Source organism: Myotis lucifugus, unplaced genomic scaffold (assembly GCF_000147115.1).
Source record: "Myotis lucifugus unplaced genomic scaffold, Myoluc2.0 scaffold_227, whole genome shotgun sequence".
Lineage (NCBI taxonomy): Eukaryota > Metazoa > Chordata > Mammalia > Chiroptera > Vespertilionidae > Myotis > Myotis lucifugus.
Window position 1 is genome coordinate 1,451,736 of NW_005871275.1, and position 24,333 is coordinate 1,476,068.

Consider the following 24,333-nt stretch of genomic DNA (forward strand, 5'->3'; position numbering starts at 1 on the left):
GACCACTACCTCATGTGATTTACAAAAAACTAATTCAAATTGGATCAATTACCTAAATATAAAATCTAAAACCATAAAACTCTTATACAAAAACATAGGAGTAAATCTTCATGACCTTGAATTTGGCAATGTAGTTTTAGATATGACACCAAAAGTATCAGCAACAAAACAAAACAAAAAAGGTAATTTGACTTCATGAAAATTAAATTTTTTTGCACATAGAAGGATATTATCAAGTAATCCAAACAAAAAGTGGGCAGAGGACCTGAAAATACGCCTCTCCCGAGAAGACATATAAATATCCAATAGATATATGAAAAGATGTTCAACATCACTGAAAATTAGAGAAATGCAAATTAAAAGTACAATGAGATAACACCCTACACGTGTTAGAGTGACCATTATCAATAAGACAAACAATAACAAGTGTTGGAGAGGTTGTGGAGAAAAGGGAACTCTCATTCACTGCTGGTGGGAATGTCAACTGGTACAACCACTATGGAAAGCAGTCTGGTGATTCCTCAAAAAATTAAGACTAGAGCTACCATATGACCCCACCCATGCACCGGGCCTCTAGTATATCCATAAAACTCAAAATCATGTATTTGCAAAGATATATGCACCCCTATGTTCATTACAGCATCATTCATGGTGGCCAAGACATGGAAACAACCAAAGTGTCCCATGATAGAGGACTGGATAAAGAAGATATGATACATATACACAATGGAATACTACTCAGCCATAAGAAAGGATGAAATAGTGCCATTTGCAACAACATGGATGGAACTTGAAACATTATGCTAAGTGAAATAAGTCAGACAGAAAAAGCCAAGAACCATATGATTTCACTCCTATGTGGGATATAAACCTGAACTTATGAACACAAACAGCAGAATGGTGGTTGCCAGAGATAAGGGGAATGGAGGGAGAAAAAAGTCCTAATATAAAGTGAGAGGAGAAGATTTGATTTTGGGTACAATATACAGATACAATATACAGATCTTGTTACATAGAAACCCACACATGAAACCTATATGTTCATGTTGACCAATGTCACTGCAATCAATTTAAAACCCACAAAAAACCGAAAACACAACAACCCAGAAAAACAAGGCATAGAGAGAAAAATGACGATTTCAAGTGGTTCAACCTAACATATTAAAGTACCTAGTCTGATGCTTTGTCACATAGAAGACATGGTGCTGCGTCTTCTCTTTAGAATCTGGGGTGGGGTGTACAGGGTGGGGTGCTGGAATGGAGGAATTCTCACAGAAATGCTGTCCATCATCTGGGTAGCTCAACTCGAACAAAAGTCCTGACTTGTGGATGCAAAACTCCTTTTCCTGGCTACTTTCAGAGTAGAACTGTCAGGTTCTTTGTAGAGTTTTATCAAAGTTTTCCTTTAAAAAGGACAGCCTTTTGAGGTGGAAAATATCATGACATGATACTTGGGCAATGATGGTGTCAGGGCTGGAAGAAGAGGAAGTCTCCCTAAGCAAATGGCCCTTTTTCTCCTGAAGCCTTTGCTAGGTACCTGCTTAGTTGGGCGCATAGCTTTCTGTGCCTCAAAACCCCCTGGCATTATCTTGGAGATCTTGGAAAGCTGAAAGCTGCCCTATGGGTTTTCATTCCTGTTTCTTTTGGTTTGGGAACTTTAAGATGCATCGAAAGAACATGAAAATTTCATCATAACGGAGGAAATGAATTATTTTCTAAACTCTAAAGGATCTATGCATTTTGATTTGTTTGGTTTACATAGTCTTCACTTTCCGTCTATCTATGGCAGTGGTCATACATCTCTATGTGATTTGACTCTACCTCCTAGCAGTTCGCACTTGAAAGATAATTTGTTTTTCATTTCTAAAGAGAAAAAGTTTTATGGTTGGGACTTGACAGTATTAAAAGTTTACGGTTTTGATCATCTCACTTGTTTTAGTTTCACAATCTTACCTTATAGTTAGGTCAAGCCCCAGTTAAGCCTTTGGGATTTGTGATGTACAGCTAAGTTTCCATTATAATGTCAAGTGGATCATTTCAAAAAATTGGTTACCATGGGCTTAATTCTCTGATAGTGTCAAGTCTGAGATGTGGTAAGAGAAATATTTTTGAGGTCACAGGAGTCATTTTCCCGTGGATGATGCTGATTGTTTCATTGACAAGGCTTATCCTGGACTCTCTGGCCTCACCTAAAAATCGTAAAGTCAAGGGGCTTGCAGCAGTAGGAGAAAGTTATGTGACCAGCGCAGAAATAGCTTGTGCCTGTTCCTAGGCCACATCCAACTCATACCAACATTCAGGAAATGCAATGGGTCAGTTGAAAGCCAAACCGCAGTGTCCATACCTTTTAGCATTTTTACAGCCACAGTCCGGCAGGTGGGTGATTTCTTAATGCCAAATGCAGATGCTTGTACCACTTTTCCAAAAGCCCCTCTTCCAAGTGATTTGCCTACAATGAAAAGAATACATTGATTTGTTTACCAAGCCAGTGGGGTGAGTTTAAGTCTTTTTCAGGAAGGAAGTGCCATTTTTCCTATTTGTAGCTGTGAGGCACGTGTAACTTTGAAAGGGATCTCCAAGGAACTGACCCTAAAAGTGTCATTTCTTGAGTAAATTTTTTCCAACTCTTTACTGTGCTTCTGAGGTACCCTCATTCTTCACAGCTATGCTGGGCACCTAGAAGGCCTTTTGTGCAGGTGGATGGCCAGTTTCCTCTTCACAAAATCCTCCTGGAAGGGAGAGGCCACCAAATCCTGGGTAGTCTCTTCCATTGTTTAATAACATTATTAACAAGAATATTTCCCTGTGTCTAACCTAGGCCCCTTTTCTTGCCACTTAAGGACATTTCTTCTGATCTATTTTTAGCAGAAAGCGAGAAATTGAGAATGATAGTTATTGCTATTGGTTATAATAATGCTTCATAGATTAAAAAACAAAACAAATAAGCCCTCCCCCCCCCCCCAACTAACTCATTTCTCTGACTTCCTTGCCAGGCAAAATAGACCCAGTATTTCTAACATTTCTTCATACGATGATTATAAATCATATTCAGCGCATGAGACTATCAACCACTCTTAGTAATTTGTTTCAACCATAGAGAGGTGGTTGCCAAATGCAATAACAAAGCAAGGGTTCTTTCATGGCATCTGTTAGGTTACACTATAACAACTATTCACATGTTTCTTTTCTCAGCCTTGCATGAGACAACTTGACTGAGAGGGACAATGACCATGTCTGAGTCTTCCCAGAGCCTAGCCCAGTACCTGCTGCATAGAAGGTTTGCTGGATATTAGTGCAGAATCAACAGTAGCATTTGGGAACTTGTGAGATATTCAAAGCAAGTCTCATACACTCCTAGGTAACTAGAGGGACCCCTGAGATGAAGACCTTGAGAGGCATCCCCTGGATAACCTCAGCTACTGTTATATCAGGGGACTTCCTTTTGTATCACCAGGAAATAGGTAGCTAAGTAGAACCTAGAGAAACAGTACACCTCAAGTATGACAAGGCAAAAGGAGTGAGCCAAAGAAGTCACTCTTTTTTAGTTATTCTGAGTGAAAAAAAGTCAACAAAATGCCTCTGGTCAAAAGTTAAGTCCCGGTAGTTAGTGTTGATTTAACACATCTCTCGAAACCAAGTCCGCATTCTGAGACTGTTCTGATAACAAGCTCTCAGTTAGTTAGCCTTCCTCCCTCCCTCCCTTCCTCATAGTCCAATCTTTTCCCCCAAAGAATATAGTTTTTTGGTTTTTTTAGTTTTTTAATTCTTGTAAAGTTTGTAACGAAACTTTCCTCCTTCACCATATTAGGACCTTTATACTTTTTATGCACAACTACTCAGTAACAAAGATGTCTTCACTCTGCCTCTGCTTAGTATCTTCCATTACCAATCACCTTTGGGCATCCAGTTAGGACATGGGAAGTGTTCAGTTACCAACATAATTATATGAGCTTTTCTGTAGCAGTCTCTGCATCTATCTCAGAGGGACACACTCTGCATTAGAAAGGGAACACTGGTGACGTCACAAGCCTTTCCTGTGGTCACACATGTACCTGTAGTGACTGATAAAGATCGTTCGTTCCTCCCAGAGCACATGCCATGGGCTGGGACGCAGTCAGTGCTTCCTTCTTCAGATAAAATTGTCCAAGATATAGACCAGCAAGGGGACTGTTATCTTAAATACAAGAGCCTTGAGTGGCCCCTGAAGGTGCAGGACGTGGAGATCACAAATTGAAAGGGCAGTGGCAGATACCTTCTCCAGACTCGTGAAAATGGCTGCATTTGGTTACAGGCTTATTCCTTGCTTTTCTCAGGTAAAAGAACAATGCTTTCCTTTTGAAGTGCCTTCTACCATCTAATATGAAAAGTGTCCTGAGCCTGAGCAGTGATAAGATAATCTCTGTCTTGGGACACCTCTCCACAGGCTGCAAAGACTCTTGCTTGTTTGGGGCACCACACTTCAGTCCCCGGGCATGCCCTTCTTCGCCATCACAACACTCTTTGTTTTAACCAGTGTTTGGGGACTTTGCTTTTATTACTGAGAATCAACTTGTTCTCACTTGGCTTTCCTCAGTCTTTTCCTTTGTTCTCTTGGAAGCTGATTGCTGCCTCACAAAGCAGCATGAAGCTGTATATATATAATTTTTATTGATTTCACAGAGGAAGGGGGGAGGGAGAGAGAGAGAAACATCAATGATGAGAGAGAATCATTGATTGGCTGGCTCCTGCATACCCCGTACTGGAGACCGAGCCCCCAACTCGGGCATATGCCCTGACAGGGAATCGAACCATGACTTCCTGGTTCATAGGTCGATGCTCAACCACTGAGCCACTCCGGCTGGGCTGCTATGGGCTCTTTAATCATCTGGTGCACTGGAATCTTTCTGCAGACTCACAGTTCAGTATCAGAGGAGCCCAGTCACACTGGACTTGACCTGGCCTGATCCTCCTTTTCTCTTAAAGTCTTCCTTTGGTGTTACCCAAATGCCACTCACTAGCTTGTAAACTGCTAGGTCATAGTCATACAATGAAAGGATATTGGAATTTCTTTTAAGAATGACTGGCCAGGGTCCCTGGGACACTGGGGATAGTGCATGGCAGCATGGGGCTGAGCTCCTCTCTGGCATCCAGGGCCGGTCTTATAAGAGGCAGCACCAGCCCAGGTCCCATTCACCTGCCATTTTCCAGACTCCCTGTGTTGTTTCCCATATTCGCTAATTCTGACAATTTTCCCAATAGAAAGGTGCAATGTCAAACATTTATAAATGTATAGGAGGCGAATTCTCTCTGAGGTTTAATGTAGAATCACCAACAATATAGGTTTCTTTAGTTACCGGATTTCAGGAATTTCAATGGTAGCAACACCTTTGACTGTTTCTAACTGTATCTATCTATCAGGTACTGTAAATTCTGACTTCTCTCTCCAGGACTGAAAGTAACCCACAGAGTGCAGACAGCTGAGATCAGAAGCAGCTTGATCTATGCTTTTCTCTACATTCAGAACTCTGTTGTAATTCTGCCCATCAAACCTGCCTTTTCTTCCCATCTATTCAGATATACTTTCACTTAACAGACACTGCTTCGGATTTCTTTCTCTCATTTATTTGGCTTAAAACAAACAAACAAACAAACAAACAAACAAACAAACAAATCTTGGGCCTCTTTGCTCCCAAGTTAGTAGGACGAGCATTACTCTGGCCCTTGCAGCCACACTCTGCATTGAGACTTTGCTACACTTCCTCTCACCCATCAAAGATACTCACATGTATATTAGCCAAATCGTAGCATCTGGGAAGGAAAAGAACCATGAAAAAGATCTTCAACAAGAAGAATCTCCTGAAATGGGATTATCTACACTCATTGAGCCCTAGGGGAATTCTGGTAGAAGGACTGGCACCCCTTCCCCGCCTGGACGTGTTATGGTCACAGTGACACTAGGCCGAGGAATGAAAAAAAGGGATGGAAAGCTCATGTGTCCTGCATTGGAAGGAGCATATTTGATTGTGACTAATACCCCTGGAAAGCAACGTGGCCTGAGAATGGCCTATGGTTGTGGGAAAATTATCCCATATTCCATGCTAAGGTCACTGAAGGGGCTGGGCAGGCTGCCATATAATTTAGACTTGCAGACGGAACTCATCTAGTGTGCCACCTGCCCTTACCTACTCTAAATTTGGTTGATTTTTTTTTTCTTGTCAGCAGCCATTACTGGCTTTTGTCTGATTCCTAATTTTCTTCCCCAAGCCAAACAGAACATACTCTTGGGGCCAACTACTTTTTCTCATGTAGGAAGAAATGTAAGTGGGATCATTTCAAGGCCTAAGAGAATGAGAAAAGCCATTTCTCCCTCTCTGTCACCTCACACCTCCACCTCCAAAGAAATGCCAATATTTTTTAAAAATATATTTTATTGATTTCAGAGATGAAGGGAGAGGGGGGAGAGAGATAGAAACATCAATGATGAGAGAGAATCATTGATTGGCTGCCTCCTGCAACCCCGGCATGTACCCTTGACCAGAATTGATCCCGGGACCTTTACTCCGCAGGCCCATGCTCTATCCACTGAGCCAAACCAGCTAGCGCCCAATATCTTTCCATTGTATGACAATGACCTGCATGTAGTGGGAAAAGCAGGCAGTGCCATTGAATTTGGAACAACAGGCTCTTTATACCGAGTGAGAAGCTCTGGGCACACTGGATGCATGGCCTCTTTTCCTAGTTCCAGCTATTCTGGCATACGTCAGAGTGAGTGGAAAACTTTCAGAACCCACAAGCCAAATATTTTGGGTGGGAGTAATTGAGGTTCCCACTGTTTTGTAATAACTGGGCTGAAGAGTAATTTGCACTGTGGTGTCTAAGCTGGAGGGACTTGGGGGGAAGCTGAAGGAAAACACATTTGCCTGTTTACAGCATCTGTGTTACCTGGAAAACAACAGTCCTCACTTTTCAGAAGTGAAACTTAAGTGACCCCCTAAGACTTTCTTCTCGTTTGGACCTTTTGAACACCCAGGAAAATTCAAAGTATGTGGTGGATTTGTGCAGACTGGTTTTTGATCCACAGCCTTGAAGAGTACCAACTCTTTCACCAAATGTTTGATTTTACTGTGCCTTGTCATCTTGAATTACTTTCCAGGTCATAAGGTTCTGACTCCTCAAAAATGTCATTAATTAAGAGCACCTGGGCTTGTAAGGCTCCTGATGGAACTAAACTCTCCTCCTTTCCCTTCACTTATCTACTTTTATGGTGACCTCCTGCAGTGGTTCTCAACCCCATTCAGATGAGGCCCAGAAATAAGGATTTTAAAAAGATTCCCAGGTGATTCTAATGTGCAGCCAAGGTTGAGAACCACTGCCTTAGAGGGAAGAGACTCAAATACTTTTGTGTCTGCTGCTCAGAGAAGGTGCTTGGTAAATGTTGAAAGAATGAATAGGTGCTCCTTGTCTCCTTGTCCCTTAAACCATCCTCTCCGCATTCTCATAGACTCATATACCTCTGTGTCCCTCTCCCTTGCTAGGTTGTGAACTGCTGAGGGTAGAATCCTGAGTCTAACCTATTTTTGCATTCCTCAATGCAGTCTTTTGCATGCAGTAGGTGCTTAGTATGGGGTTAGGAATCTGTTGAACAAATACATTACCTAGTTTAAGTCTCTCCCGGGCAAACTCCCACTTGCTGGCATCATACGGGAGCCGCTCACACTGCTCATCCAGGGGAACTTCATCTGGGTCCATTATAATTGATAGGTAGTCAGTTTTTATTTCAGAAGAAGACTGAGAAATAAAGAGATCCCAAAGTCATCAATGACTTAAAAACCCCCTGATAGCCAATTTAAAACAATATTAGACAATATCTCCTGCTATTTTGGTTAAAACATATGGTGAGGTACAGAAAGTAGCACACACATATGCACATCACACCTGAGCATGTGATGTCTATCAAACAACCCTTGCTGTTCCCGCCCTGCATTTCTGTAGTATTATCCTATATAATAAAAGCCTCGTATGCTAAGTGTGCAACCGTATTACTGTTCGACCAGTCGCTATGATGCACACTGACCACCAGAGGGCAGATGCTCCGACCAGTAGGTTAGCTTGCTGCTGGGGTCCAGCCGATCAGGACTGGGTGAGATGGGCCGGACATGCCCTGGAATCTTCCCATGGTTCCTCCCGGCCCCTATTGTGCACCAGTGGGGTCCCTTGGCCTGGCCTGCACCCTCTTGCAATCTGGGACCCCTTGGGGTGTGTCAGAGAGCTGGTTTTGGCCCGATCCCCACAGGCCAGGCCGACGGACCTCCACCAGTGCACGAATCTGTGCACCGGGCCTCTAGTCACAGATGAAAGGCCCTCAGATTCTCCAGCAAACTTATTTGCTTGTTCTGCAAAGCATTTTAATAAAACCATTCCATACAAAGACTAAAAATAACTTTCCATGGCCATTCTGTGTAAGCAGGAATATACATTACAAATAGGCTGACAGTAGGGCCCATGATTATGGCTTTCTACATTTGCAAGAAAGGATAGAGATGGTAAAGTAAGCTCAGGGTCTGCCTCTCTGGGACAGCCTAGAGGTACATTTCATATGAAGAGCTTAAATATACTCAGAAGGCCTGGCCACTTAGCTGCCTGAAAATGACCACAGGGTCCATTAGTGAGATTAGAATAGGATTTACCTTCAGTAAGAAACAGAAGTTGATTATTTCAAATACCAAAGAGTAAGACTTACACATAGCAACATTCATTCCAAGTTCCTTTGACCATTGGTAGGACATCAAATAAGTAAGGTGGACATCAAGTAAGTAAGGCGGACATCTGCCTTCAGGTGCATTTTTTATCTTGGTAATGCAAATCAAGCCCAAAAAATACTTTTTTTTTCAGATCATAAATAACTGGATTTACATTTAGTGTCTAAATTCATATGCATGGGTATATTTTCTGTTAGTTAATTGTAGAATTGATTGTATTTCTGTGGGCAGGACAGAAAGGAAGTATGCTTACCAACATAAGGTGGGTTTCGATAACTCTTGCCAGAGTTATGTCAATTTCATTTAAATGAGTTCTAGGGCCTTTCCCTTCAATGCTTTCCCTCAACCAGATCAGAATTCAGTAGAGAGGACAACCTCTCCATACACATCATGTCACAGCCACCCACATTCTTCAGCCCTTACTCACCCTGTTCTGGGCTGTCACAGCTCACCTCATCCATCACTTGCAATCAGTCTCTTTCTCACAAAAAATTATCACTAAAATGTGTGACAAATAGCTCAAGGCAGAAAGATTTGCCTGGCCTCCATAAAGAATGGGTAACAGAGAAAGATAGGGAGCACGTTTGTCACGAACTGCACTTGCCACTGCTGTTAGACTGTGAGGGCCCAGCCTGTCAGACACTGGTGGGAGTCTGTAAGACTGTAGAGGAGTCTAAATTCCTATGACAGGAATGTGGGGTGTTCATTAGGGAAGCAGCTGGAGTTGGTTTTAGGACTAAACTTTGCAATGTCCAACACAGCCAAGGCGATGAGAAGCAATCCCCAGTCTTCAGAGAGCATAGCATTGCTGAGCCTGGCAGGGGCCGGCTTGGGCTCGGCAGGATGCTAGGGGAGGCTGGCAGTGCTGTGATGGAGGCCAGGGAGCAGGCAACGGAAGACAATCTCCCCACGTGGCCCCTGTGAAATTTTATGGTTTATCTCAATAAGGCAGATGAGAGAAAACACCAAAACGCTCAAAACAAAAACCTTAAGCAAGGGCTTTGAGGGGAGTGTGATAGCAGAATCTTAGTTGACAAATATTTGCTCTTTCAATTGACATTAACACTGAGCAGCTACTAGGTGCTTGGCATGAAAATTGCACAGCCACGGGCTTCAGGGCCCAGACATTGAGGCTCATGCTTGATTTGAATCACAACTCAACTTCTGACCAGCACATAACAATGTGCAAGCTGCTTAACTTTTTTAAGCCTAGTTGCCTTATCTGTCAAATGATGGTACTTAACTCATAGGGCTATTGTGAATATCAAGTGATATAATCCATGTAAAGCTGTTAAAACAGAGCCTGGTATACAGTAAGCATCAATAAATGTTGGCTGTAATTATAACACTGGTTATGCAGAATAGAGATAAAGTAGTCTTTATCAGTGAGGAATTTACAGTGTGATTAGAGAAACCACATGGAGATAGTTCTTGATGCCTTTTTTCCTCTTCGCCTCCCACAACCAATCACTTGTCATTTTATAGGCATTCTATTACTTGTTCTCATCCTTTCCTCTTCTTTTTTTTTTTTAAATCCTCACCCGAGGATATTTTTTTTCCATTGATTTTTAGAGAGAGTGGAAGAGAGAGGGAGAGAGAGAGAGAAACACCAATGTGAGAGAGAGACACATGGATTGGTTGCCTCCCAAGGCCGGGAGCTTGCAACCGAAGTATGTGCCCTTGACCGGAATTGAACCCAGGACCCTTCAGTCCACAGGCCAACTCTCTATCCACTGAGCCAAACCGGATAGGGCTCATCATTTCTTATTGATATCAAAATTTCATAGATTTAAAAAAAAATACAAGAGACCCACTCAGTTTAGTCCCAATTTGCCTTTCCAGTGTTGTTTCCACTCTGCTACTATAGGCAAAGTAACTGGACTCCCTCCCTAATCTGCGGAGTGGGGGGTGGGGGAGCTGTATTTTTCTGCTTCTTTCCTTCCAGCTATGACCTTCAAAGTCTGTCTCTAAACTTTTCTTTCTCTGAAGTGTTTTCTCCCACTCTCCTCCTTTGAACTCCTATAGTCTTTGTACTCCCTCACAGATTTGGCAAGTTTTTCTTTTGTTAGATCTCTTTCCCTATATGATGTGTCTCCCCCTTCAAATACTATTATTTGACCTACCTGTTCCTTCTCAAGCAGTGGCCTGAATTGTCCTGTCTCAAAACTAGTCACTCCATATAGCAAAAGCCTGATGTTACACATTCATTGTAGAGGATGCTGCTAGCCTTGCCTCTCATACTAACGCTATAAAGTGCACATTACTGGTTTTGAATACCCAGCCTAAGGCCAAACAACCTGGCTTCAAAACTCAGCTCCAACTCTAATCAGCATTGTGACCTTGGACAAGTTATTTTAATTCCTGAACCTCAGTTTCCCTCTCTATAAAATGGTAATAATTATGTATTTACCTCTGCATTTTTGGAAGGATTAACTGAGATACTGCATAAAGAGCTTCCCACAAGCCTGGTACATTATTAATAAGGGCTAATAAATATCTAGACATTGAGTAGGTCAGTTTGACACATTTCAAGTTTTCTTGATTTTGCCTCCTAAATATCTCTTGACTCTAATGATTTAGACTGAGCTAACGCCATTTCTTCCTTGGACTACTGTCAACTCTTTTACTAGGTGACCCCCTGGTCCATTCTCCTCACAGCAGCCAAAATAATCTTTGCAGACACAAATTTCTCACTTATAATTGCCTACCTTTGCTTTATAACCCTCCTCCCTGCTCCAAAGCTTCCTATTCGTTCTAGAATGTGGACTAAATTCCCTCCTATAGCCTCAAGCCTGCCTGCTCAGGCATTGCAGCCTCTCCCCTCCCCTCCCCGCCCCTCCCCTCCCCTCCTTTCCCCTCCCCTCCTTTCCCCTCCCCTCCCCCCCTCCCCTCTCCTCCTGCTGCATTTCATGCCTTGTTTCCACCACTGTAACTTCTGGCCTTCTGTCAGCCACTCATTCTCATAGTGTCCCTCTGCCCTGCCCTAGCCTCTGCACGCTCCTCTCTGCCTGCAGCACTTGCCCCTGCTTCTTTGCCTGACCACCCCTCTTACGCATCTTTTACTCAGCTCACTGTTGTTACACTTTGCATTGTCTGTGTACTTGATTAAAGCCCCAGACGGTAGCATTTGCTTACCACTGGCCTGGCACTCTGCAGAGAGCAGGCACACAGTAAATATTTGAGGCATAAGTGGATGAATGAATGTTGGCTCTTTCCCCACGGGACTTCAGAGAAGCAAGTCGTGCTGTAGGCAGAATTATAGAAATCGGATGTCCTGAATTCCAGCCTGAACCCCGAGCTCTAAAGAACTGAATTTGATCCTGGGCTCAGCGAGTCTGGAACAGCAGTGCACGTCTTTGTGTTTCTGCATTGTGAGAGGCAGTCAGGTGGGACTTTCTCTTTTTTTCTTTCTTAGCAGAGAATAAGGTTAAGAAGACTAAGACTTCACAGGTCTTATGCTAAATTAAATTTAAAGACTTCATTACATATTTTTATAAAAAATATCCTTTTTGTCCCTGGGAAATATTCATCTTTCCATTGCTCTAGTTTTTCTTTTGAATATCCCACTTTATGGCTGAGAGACGTTTTAATGATTCATTTTCCAGTGCTTACCAGGATAGGGGTAGGAGCCAGAGGTAAGGGGAGGGATAGGGTCTGATGCTGTTTTGTGCCTGTCCCATATATCAGGCGAGCATTTTAGAATATTATGCAAAGGAGCACAGGACCTATCTGAAATGTTCTTACCCTCTTCAGTTTTCGGATGAAGAGAGTTAACAGTAGCCAGAAGAGCGTCGCAGCCACACAGGTGCACGTGAGAGTGATTAGCTCCAGATTTGACTTGTCTGAGGTTCCTGGAAAACAAAAACACCAAGGTGGTTAAACGGCGACTCCCAAACGCGGGGTCTTTGTGATTTTATTATTTATTTTTTAAAAATATGTTTTTATTGATTTTTAGAGAGAGAGGAAGGGAGAGGGCTAGAGAGATAGAAACATCAATGAGAGAGACATATCATCAGTCAGCTGCCTCCTGCATGCACCCCCACTGGGGATTGGGCCTGCAACCCAGGCATGTGGCCTGACTGGGAATTGAACCTACCACCTCTTGGTTCCTGGTTCTGATGCTCAACCACTGAGCCATGCCAGCCAGGCGGGTCTTTGTGATTTTATAAAAGATGTCTAGTGCCCCTAAATGTTCATCATGGCGAATGCAATCTGCTGGCTCGAGAATCCGTGTCTGGGACAGGTCTTCCCATACCTTCCGTTTCAGGCAGGGTCCACAATATCATCACAATAAACTCACACATCAATTAAAAGTCTTTCCAGAAATTTTGCTGTTGAATTTGCAAACTTCATAATCCCAGAAATAGCTAATTAAAAATCAGAGGAGAAGTTAAAAATGGGAAAAAAATTATGGCAGGAACAAAAGCCCATTAAAGTGCTAAATCTGGAATATGTTAAATCTCCCTAATGGGTTTTAGAGGAACTTCTAAAGAAAAAGAAAAAAAAATTACATAAAAGGGCTCCTTTGGGACTCACAACATTCTTCAAAGTAGATTTAAAAAATAAAAATAAAGCTCAAGGACTGTCACAATTGCCTGCTCACTGCTTTTGGAACAGCCAGGCCAAGTCCCCCCCCCCCCCCCCCCCCCCCCCACATGAAGTAGGCGGCAATAATATCCCCGCTTCATAGATAGACATCTTTTTGGCTCTTTGTTTCAGTCCAACAAAGATGTATTGAATCCTACTACAGGCGAAGTTCCAGGCTGGAGGAGATAGGAAGATGAATGAGGGAAAGTTGTCCCTCTCAAGGCACTCACTCACAAACCGAAGCAATAGACTTAAGGCAAATACAAAGAAATTAGATTTTAAAAGTATCTGCGGTTGAAGGAATCTAATACTTTTTTGAAGAAGTGACATTTGAAATGGAGTTGACTTAAAGAGACGAAGACAGGAGAGGGCATTATAGGGCAGAGGGAACAGTATGAGTTAAGACCCAGGACTGAGAAATGACAGGGGGCTGATGGTAGTACAGTGGGGCCTTGACTTACGAGTGTCCCGACTAATGAGTTTTTTGAGATACCAGCTGTCTCTCTGCCGATTTTTTGCATGGAGTTAACAGAGTAATTTGAGTTAACGAGCTCCTTAACGAGCTCGGTCTCGGAACGAATTAAACTCGTAAGTCAAGGCCCCACTGTATAATGCAAGATCTAGGACAGGACCAGACCACAGAGAATCTGAGCATCTGTGTGAAGGTTCTCTGCCTTGAATAATAGCAAATACACAAGCTAGAAACCTGAGCCTCCTCCTTTTTTATCTCTCCAGCCACCAAGTACAAGTACCTCCTGTGGGCCAGAGTCCCCGCAGTGCGTCTCTTAGCTTAGAGGGAAACTGACATTTCTCTCTCTCTCCAGGCCGTCACAAGGTCCTGCCCATCCTACTTCTGTTATTGTCATAGTTGGTTAGTTAACGTTAATAAAGAAGAGAGCGAAGGGAGAGCCCGACACTGTTGAGCATATTCACCTAGGAAGCATCAGCCTGTTTGTTTCACAAGCAAGTTACAGCTTCACAGCCCAGGGAACTGCAGCACTGTTCCTCTAAGGAGGGTAACACCCCTCCTCCCGCCCTCCAGTGCTGGATTGTCGGGGGGTAAAGGGGGAGGCAGGCACATGTGCAGGAGAAGTCGGGGTGGCACAGGGGAGGTGCTTGCCTGGCAGTCTAGCTTGGGAACAATGGATTGGCTAAAGGGTGGACCCCATGAGGAGTGTGTGAAATCTTGGGTTGTTAATTGGCCAGTTTGAAGAAGCTCCAGGTTAAAATCCCCAGAGTCCCCTCCCTCTGTCTCTGTGACCTGCACTTGCCGGTGGGCTTGTCTGTTCTCTCTCCGCAGCCACGTGGCCTTAAGCAGCGGCATGGCCCATTGCCATGTGGACCCCACATGCAATGAACTAAGCTAGCCAGATGCTGAACGGGACTGGACTTTATTTTTTTATTATTTTTTTAAAAATATATTTTATTGATTTTTTACAGAGAGGAAGGGAGAGGGACAGAGAATTAGAAACATCGATGAGAGAGAAACATCGATCAGCTGTCTCCTGCACACTCCCTACTGGGGATGTGCCCGCAACCAAGGTACATGTCCTTGACCAGAATCGAACCTGGGACCTTTCAGTCCACAGGCCGACGCTCTATCCATTGAGCCAAACCAGTCAGGGTGGGACTGGACTTTAATATGGAACAGGAACTCTGGGCAGTGGCCATAATTCTAGCCCGGCTGAAGACAAGATTGGACTTCTGCCATGGCGAGATGGACAGAGATGGGACCTTGAGGGGAACCTCCTGAATTTTATATCATCAATAAAGCTTTCCATGAAACCTCATCCACTCGTGGGGCCCTCAGGAAATTCTTTTCTCTCAGCACCCCAAGAACTCCACTTCCTGATAACACTTTCATGGCTCATGGAATTATCACCTTCTGTCCTTCCTCACAATGATTGCCCAAATCAAGGCCTGGACACCCACATTAGCTCCCCAACCAACCCTGACTCCCTCCAGTCTCTCCTCCACTCTGTAGCCAGAGTGAGCTTCCCAAATCACAAATTTAATCCTATTGCGCCTCTGCCTAGATTCCATCTTTGCCACCTGCACATCCCGCTGTCCCTGTCAGGATAAAAAACACCCTTACATCCTACCCCAAACTTTCCTATCTCTTCAGCTTCATCTCCTGTTATCCTGACACTTGCTCCCATCACAGAAAAATACTTGTAGTTTCTTAAATATGCCGGGCCTTCGGCACTGCTATGCTTTGGCCTTTGCTGATTCTCAACCAGAATGTAAGCTTCCCAGAGGCTGAGGCACATCTTATTTCTCTTCATATCCCCACTCATCAGATTGGGTGAATGAGTGGATATATTATGTTTTGCTTTGTCTCCAAAGAATTTCATGAAGCTTTCAAAGCATTCATGGTCAAATTCCTGTTCATGTGTGTTAATCCAACAAACATAGGAACACCATCTACATCCCAGGTTCTGTTCTGGGTGCTAGTGTATAGTGGTAAGTGGAAGGTCGTGGTCTGGAGCTACCTCTCACATAGTATGTCACACATACTAGACATCCTGCAATTATTGGTTGAGTGAATGAATGAATTTGGCTTCATTTGCTGTTTTGTCAGCTTGTGGTTAAGTTTCCCTGAACCTCATGAAATTGGGAACAACCTCCTTGAAGAAGTTCCAAAGCACGATCACCTTTTTTTCAATATGCATCTTCTCCATGGGAATATTTTAAGCTCAAATTAATATAAGTTTGGATTTCAGCCCACACAGTGAGAGGTCTGATGCTGCCTTGCTGTTTACACACACACACACACACACACACATGCACACACACACACGCACACACACGCACACACACACACGCACACACACACACACACGCATGTGCACACACACACATTTTTGCTTATGATGCAAATGAGTTTTGTGGAATATGATTGGGACCAGCTGAGGGTACAGTGGCCTTTGGCTGTTGGAGACACTGATAGCATCTTGAGAGGAGTTATGTCTGCCGATGCCTCCTGCATGGAGTGCCCTGCTTGAGGCCCTCTCCCATTGTGGGAACGTTCCCACTGCATTCCAAGGGGCAGGAAGTTGACCCCCAAAGTAATTCCACAGTCCTTACTCAGGCAAAGTTCCCCATCTGTTTGTGTGCACTTACACATTTAAATAATCAACACAGGAAAAACATCTCCAAGATGAACATTTATTAGAAAAGAAAGACCTACTTAGTCTATTCCTGCTCACTGAATGATAAAATAAGAATTTTAAAAGATGTAATGTAGTATCTGTGCTCTATCTCTATCTCATTCGATAGCTCAATCTCTGTCTTTATTGGAAAGCAGCCATTAGGATGACCTTAGGCTGGGTAGACTGACTTAAGTCAGCAGCATCTCTTCCTACACAACTCTTAGATGTTTTCTCAGAGGTCAAACATCCACACACTAGCCTGACTAGACCCGGCTTCAACTTGCTGGTGACAGCTGATGAGTTCAGTGCATGAAACACTCCAGCTGCACATGGCAGGGAAAAGAAGGCCAGTGGGTGGGATTTGACAATGACTAGGAGTTAGCACAGGGTCTTAGGGACATCACTCCCATGTGATGTGTGGTTCCAAATTGGTGTAATTTTTCTAAGGTTTATAAGAATATTAAAATTGGCCTTCATATAATCTGTGAAGCTTTTTAAGAATCTGCACACCAATTTGGAACCCCTCTGAAGGACAGTGATGTATGGAAGTACTGTATTAGGATTAAATTTGAAGTACATTTTCAAGAGTAATTTCAGGTAAATATAGTTAAAATTCCTTTTATGCATCATCCATTCTGTAACACACTTTTAGTGCAGCAATTAAATCTTTAGGTCAAATAAGAATTTTGTGGTTTGGAACACCATTTGGGTGACTAGAAAAACTACTTACAGAAGGTTTTGTCACAATGGGATTTGGTTGATCATATTAACAAATAATGATGTTAATTAATATTTTAAAAGTTTCTATTACATGCCAGATACTGTTTGAAGTGTGCTAATTCTTATACCAACCTATTAAAGTTGGGTTACCATTTTGTAGATAATGAACTAAAGCTCTAGGAAGGTAAGTAATTTGCCCAGGGTTCTATGGCTCATGAGAAGTGATGCACCTTGCTCTAGAGTGGGCCCTCTTCCCCATTAGGCTCTGCTGCCTTGGAGCTGAGAGGCAGTTGTGCAGAATGGTTAAACATGGACCCAGCTTTCAGCTCTGTCGCTTCCTAGCTTCGTAACTCTGGACAGAGTCCTAAATCCCTCTGAGCTTCAAATTTTTACTTGTAAATAGAAAAAAAAACTTCATTAGATTATTGCGAAAGTTAAGGAGGTTAATGCACATTATGTGCTTTTAAAAAAGTTCACTGCATGTTCAATAAGCGTAAGATATTAGAAATGAATTAATTCCATCACCATTTTTTGAATTCTTGGTCAAGGCCAGCTTTATGTCATTGTAGATTTGCAGTCCAAAGGCAGCCATACCCTATTTCTACCCCCCCCCCAAAAAAAAAAAAACTCCCTCACCCCCACCCCTGGCTCGGCTGTGTGAAATTACTGGGAAGCCAGTCCAGCTCTCTGGTTTGAGCACTATTCTCTCCTTGGGAAACGCTTTTGAGTTGCCAACACCCATGAGAGGAGTAACCTCAATCACCAGCATCATCATGTGAATTAGTTTATCACATCCTTCCTAGTGCCAGGAGAGCCATGGGAGTGAATTTGGGGGCAGGGTTCAGGAAGAGAGGAGCTGAAATGGAGGACAGTCAGGGATCAGAGGAGAAAGGAACTGAGAGCTGGCTAAGGGTGACAGGAAGGAGTGGCTAGATATCCAAGACAACTATTTTGTCTTTTCCTATTCTTTACCACTGGAATTTTATGAAACATAGTGTATACTTCCTGCTGTGTGAGGCCTTCCCTGAAATGTGTTAATGTACAATTATTATGGCACAAAATTTGCAAATCACACCTTTCATGTCATTTCAAGTGGTGAGACTGCAGAACCCTTCTGTGCTTGCCATGATTTTTGTATCATCAGTCATCTTCAAAAAAATGTTTAAAATGGTAGTTATTCTTCAAGTTGTTTTCTTCTGTGTATTATAAATACTATTTCAATAGCAAGGCCTGACTCTGTTAAAATAATGTATTTCTATATATTGTGATTTTTACTTCCAATAATAATTATAAAATATAGTTTATCTGAGGTCCTTGGATAAAATGTGCCACACTTTCATTGTAACAGTCCCATTGAGTTCCATGGGCTATTGAATGCTGTGAATTTCAGAAATTATTTTAGTTAGTGACAGTTTTGTTGTTATTGTTTAAATATGAGGCTGTTCCCTTTGAGAGCTCCACGTGTGCTCGTGTGCAGTCCAAACCAAACAAGACCCATCATTATTTAAAGAAGCTGCATTACCTCCACAGTCCACTCAGCCTTTTCAGATACAAAAACAACACATTGTTTTATCTATGAGTATAAGAATCCTTTTTTAAAGGAAATAAAAAGAGCAGACAGTTTCCTTCCTGGCTAATTCACGAACCTCTTTAAATCTGTTAAACATAGCCACAGACACAACTTATGCTCCTGGTTTCATTTCCTAAACTCCACCTGACAAGATAGGTCAGTGGGAAGGGTCTATTTGCATATATCAGGAAGTCAGTCTCAAGCCAGGGAACGTTTCACAGCCACCAGAGTGAGAAGAATAATGCCTTAGACTCTAGGGCAGGAATCTAATTTCAGTGATAAAACTACTCAGCAGGTGCTGCATTCAACTGTTCTGAACAGCCTCCGAGGATCAAATTTTTATTCCGTGAGCCCAAAGCACTTTCATTCAAGATTGCATCTAACTTATAAAATCCACCTAATGTCAACTTTCAAGAAATTTTCCTATTCAAAATGACAGGTATCCTTAAATGGAGCTGAGACCTGCCTCCTTGAAACTTCACCATCTCTCTTTCTTGGTTCTCTTTTTCAGTGTATCAAAGAAGGAGTCAAATGTCTCCTCAGTGTGAAAGCTCCTTCAGTATTTGAAGAAAACAATAATGTCAGCCCAAGTTGTCTCCTTTTTAGACTAAACATCCTCATTTCCTTGCACTGCTTTACCATTACTCTATTAGGACTATGGTTCCACTTATTTATGCTTAGAGATGGGTACAATGTTTCAGGTGTGGTTTGATGATTACAGATCAGTAATCTGTTTCCTCAGCTAACCACAAGTTTTAAACAGAGAATTTGGAAATAGCCATCCCTTTTAAAACAGAAAAAAATTATAAAAGAGAGCAAGGGAGAAGGCAGAAAAACTATGAAAAGCAGACACAAGAACTGAAATAGCATGGCAATTGGGGGCAATAACCAGTAAAAAAGAAGGATGCATATTCTAGTATATAGTCTTAGCCATGTTGCAAACTATACAATTTCTCTAAGTGATATTAAAAATTAATGCCACATGAGGGAAAAGAGGTCATGAATCAAAAATACAGATTCCTCGTAAAATTCAAGACTAGACAATAGGAAATACCTAGAATTATCTAGACTTCATTATTGCCAAAGAAGAAAAGGATGTAGAAGGTCCAAAGTTGCTCATAACTTGCTCTCTCCTTCCTGCTCACTCACCTGCTCACCCAGCATCTGACAAGGCTCCTTTAGAGATCAGGTTACCATATCCTCTCCTGCCTCTGTGAGCTTCGGTGGCCTGACTAGCAGCATTGTGTAGTCTGTTTTATACAAATTATGTTTCTACTTTACCCTTAGGAGGCACTCAAAATGTTTATTGACCTGGTTCTTAATTGTTTCATGTGCACCTTACTCTCCTTTCAACTAGGTCTTCAAAGCCCACTGAGGTTAGTTGATTGTGGCTTACACTTCCATATCCTGCATAATCCTGGGCAAATAATTAAGTCATTGAGTTAACAGCACATTGAATTTGGCTTTTCTCTAGTGCCCTAAACAATATACTGGTGCATTTCTTTTATCAGATATTCAGTGGTGGTTTTCTAAATATATGAATCCAACAAACATTTATCCAGTGCTCTGGGATAGAAGAGTGAGTGATAGGCAATGATAGCATTGCATTAAAGGTACATGTCAAGAGCCATGGGAGCACAGAAGGGTAAATGATGGTGTGATCAGTAATCAGGTGTAGAGAAAGTGAACTATAAAGGACTAGAGGCCCAGTGCACAAAATTCGGGTGGGGGGAGGTGTCCCTCACCCTGGCCTGCACCCTCTCACAGTCCGGGAGTTGGCAGTCAGACATCCTTAGTGCTGTTGGCTCAGGGCTTCTGGCTGAGCGGCGCTCCCCACTGTGGGAGCGCACTGACCACCAGGGGGCAGCTCCTGCGTTGAGCGTCTGCACCCTGGTGGTCAGTGCACATCATAGCAACCAGTTGTGCCACTGTTCAGTTGATTTGCACATTAGCCTTTTATTATATAGGATGAGTGGATTGTCCAGGGGGAGAATAGATGGGAAGGAAGCCTGTTCAGACAAAAGGGAAAGAACGTGCTGAGGCAGAAGACTAGGAGGAGCACAGTGTGTTCACTGGATCACAAGTAATGCAGTTCAGCCAGAGTGTGGGACTTGTGGGAAGGAGACGGGATGGGGATGGAGAAGGAGTCTACAGAGGACCTGTGTGCCTGCATGAGGGGAATAGGTGATCGGGAACCACTGCAAGATTTGAAGCAGGAAAGTAACATGTCATATGATTTGTTATTTTAAAAAGATCACTCTAGATTTGGGAGTGTATTAGAGGATGTTGAGAGGAGAGGATAGGCCCATGGTCAGCAAACTGCGGCTCGCAAGCCACATGCAGCTCTTTGGCCCCTTGAGTGTGGCTCTTCCTAAGCCTTAGGAGTACCCTAATTAAGTTAATGACAATGTACCTACCTATATAGTTTAAGTTGAAAAAATTTGGCTCTCAAAAGAAATTTCAATCGTTGTATTGTTGATATTTGGCTCTGTTGACTAATGAGTTTGCTGACCACTGGGATAGGCTGTTTGGGAGGCTAAGAGATTATGTCAAGAGATGATAGGGATCAGAACATCTACGATGGCAGCTGATGTGGGCAATTCAAGTGAAAATTATCTCCCCTTTCCTCAAGAGCAAATAGGCTGATAAAAACGTTCAGAACTTATTGGTGATAGCACTATTCCTGTCTGACTTCCAGGAAAGCATAACATTAGTGGGAAAGGAATCAGTGTAGGAAAGCTAAAAGCAGGTAGAGAGAAAACCAAATAATAGGATAACTGAGTCTAAAAGCTCAATTTTATGCTAAGGCCTTGCAGACAAGTTCCAAAGGCACTTCAGGAATGAGAAGAATGGAGGAAGGATGGAAACCTACAGTTTCCAAAGACATATGCTCAAGTCTCAACCTCACTACCTATTCATTGTGTGACTTTGAGCAAGTAATTTAACTCTTCGAGACTCCATCTTCCTATCTGTAGACTGAAGATAATACTTCTTCCTTTAGACTCCTATGAAGTTAAAGGATATGTATATCAAGTGTGTAGCCCATAATGGGATACATATATCAAGTGCTGCACATAAAGGCACTAAATAAATATTAGTCTCCTGCATGGGTACGGGATATAAAGACATGTCAGACACAGCTTATGATTCAGTAGGGAAGAAAAACATATTAACGACTAAATAGTAATAAAATGCAGAATAAAATGAGCCTGACTAAAGACTCAGGAACCATGGAGTGGGAGACAGAGAAGAGATTGAGAAGAGAACATCTGACTCAGCTCTTCATCCTGGAGGACATCACAGGGTAGAGAGCATCTAAACTGGCCTGGAGGATAAGGAGGATTTGAAGGAAATTGGGAGCTGTTCAGACAAAAGACCTCCAGGCTTCATTCGCAGCCATTGCTAACCCACATTCACACAGAAGTGGGGTCAGACACCTGGCGAGGGAAGGCAGCTATGTGGAGGGTTGGAGTGAGTCATTGCGAATCCGCCATTCCCTGGCTACAGGATTTAGGTTAGTCTTTTCATTCCTCCCTGGGTTTTGTAAGAACTGCTCTGTGTATCTTGCAGGGTTGTGCGAGGATATGGGGGAAAATACCTGCTGGACGGAGGATTAGGAGTGTTCCTTGCTCTCTGCTGCTACCCCTCTCTCAGATGGAGGTCCCTCCCTGGCCTGATGTGGCTACTCTCCCCCCCCCCCCCCCTCCGAGAGTCACAGCTGGAGTCCTTGTTAAGTGATAAATTAATGGTCCTTTGAAGAAGGAGTTGATAAAGAGAGATTCACACTTAATAAATTGTTTTCTTCCTATGTAAGCAGAAAAGTTGAAATAATACTTTAAAACAAGGATTATTTGGGAGACAAAAAGGGCCATTACCAAAAGTATGTGGGAATGCTACCCTTGACTTTTTCTGAAACCATAAGTTTGTGGCAGCATACTTGCAGAATTTTCAGGAGAATCTATAGAATCATTTCCTTGTAAAAGAAGGTGGTTGATATTCTTTTTAAAAGGAGTCTGAATTCTCAGAGTTACAATCTTTAAGCTTTGGAAGTTTTCAGGGCAGAAGAACTGTTGTATGTTGCCTTCATCCTAGTTTCTACCCCCAAAATACATACCTATTCTGAAGTCTACTGGGGATCATTTGGAAATAGGCTGCTGAACAAATGCCATCTTTTCATGTAAAACTTTAATGTGCCATAGGTAATTACATTAAGAGGTGCCAATTTAATAATTTGTGATGCTGTAACTGTTATGTTTTGGGTGATTCTTGGCACCAGAGAATTGAAATTGAGGTCTAAACTATTTTCTAAATGGAAGCCACATGGCCACAATCCAGCGTAGGATTAGGCCTCTTTGGATTTTGCTACTCAATAAGCTATCTGAAGCCTATGTGGTCTGTTTATTATGCGTTGCTTTTTTCTGATAGTTTGCAGCCTCCTTCATGTTAAAAGCCAGCTTACGAAAAGTTTGCAAGATATGTCTAACTCGTGCGAGTTGGAAATGGAAAAAAACGAACCATTTCCAGTGTCTGGCCCTCCCCTCCCCCCATCTACACCCATTGTCTTCCTTCTTGGATTTCTTTCTCACAGGTGTGGCCACTCCTGTCATTCTCTGTGGGTCATGTCATCATGCTGGCAGCAGCGGGCTTTCTTCTGGGAACTACTCCCCCCACGGAGACTGTGTTCAAATGGCTCTCAAGGGTGGCCAGCCAGTGTCCTCCTCACCTCAGCCTTGCCGAGTGTAACTAGACAGGCTTTCCCCAGAGGGACAGGGGAAGGGGGCAGGAGGTCAGGGAAAGGCACAGACAGGAGGGGCAACAGGAGACTGGGAGGTGAAAAGTTAAACAAACAGGGAAATAGATGTCTGAACAGTTTCTGGTTGCTTTCTGGAGCAGCTGTTTACCTTGAACGGTGAGGTATGCTGAGCTTTCCGCAGACCCCTTCTGGTTGGTGGCTTTGCAGAGATAGACGCCTTCATCCTCTTCTGTAACTCTTTCAATAAACAGCGTGCTGCTTCCTGGTCCTAAAATAATTCCTGAGAAGTGAGAGATGTTTAGATTAGTGGGCCTGGACGACAAACAAAAACAGCTCCTTTTGTGACACAACCCCCTTCCTATCATTATGCATTCAGACAAGGAAATCCGAGCTTGGGCTAACCTGGGGCAGGACTGCTTATTTGCTTTTTCTGGCCCAGGCTTTTTAATAGCACCTTCACCACCCAGCAGTGCTCTGACCCCCAGCTTTGGGGATGCACCAAGGCCATTCACTGTGAAAGAAATGAGGTGCGGCTGCCATACCAAACTTCGAAGCGAAAATAGCAAGAAGGTAGCATTTCTAATAATAATAACTACCATTTACTCATTGCCTGCTACATGCTCGGCATTACGGGAGACACTTTCTATCTTGAGTTTAGAACCCTCTGTAAGGTATTATGGTCTCCATTTTACCAGGAATCTTCAGACCACAGCTTCGAGACCCAGTAGCTTCCACACCAAGTGCTGTCACCAAGCACTTATTGAGTGCAAACTCTGCTATTAGTCTGTGTTAGAGACAGGGAGTGGGGGTGGG

The 24,333-nt window shown here is 42.9% G+C and overlaps 1 protein-coding gene across 1 annotated transcript in view; it reads right to left on the reverse strand.

Moving 5' to 3' along the window:
• FLT1 (fms related tyrosine kinase 1) overlaps nt 1-24,333 on the reverse strand; it is a 198,723-nt gene that overhangs the window by 41,100 nt on the left and 133,290 nt on the right. Inside the window, exons 15-18 of the mRNA XM_023762009.1 lie at nt 23,669-23,800; nt 12,483-12,589; nt 7,635-7,767; nt 2,345-2,449 (exon numbers count right to left, since the gene is read on the reverse strand). Coding sequence (XP_023617777.1) covers nt 2,345-2,449; nt 7,635-7,767; nt 12,483-12,589; nt 23,669-23,800 — 477 coding nt within the window. The remainder of the gene's footprint in view (nt 1-2,344; nt 2,450-7,634; nt 7,768-12,482; nt 12,590-23,668; nt 23,801-24,333) is intronic.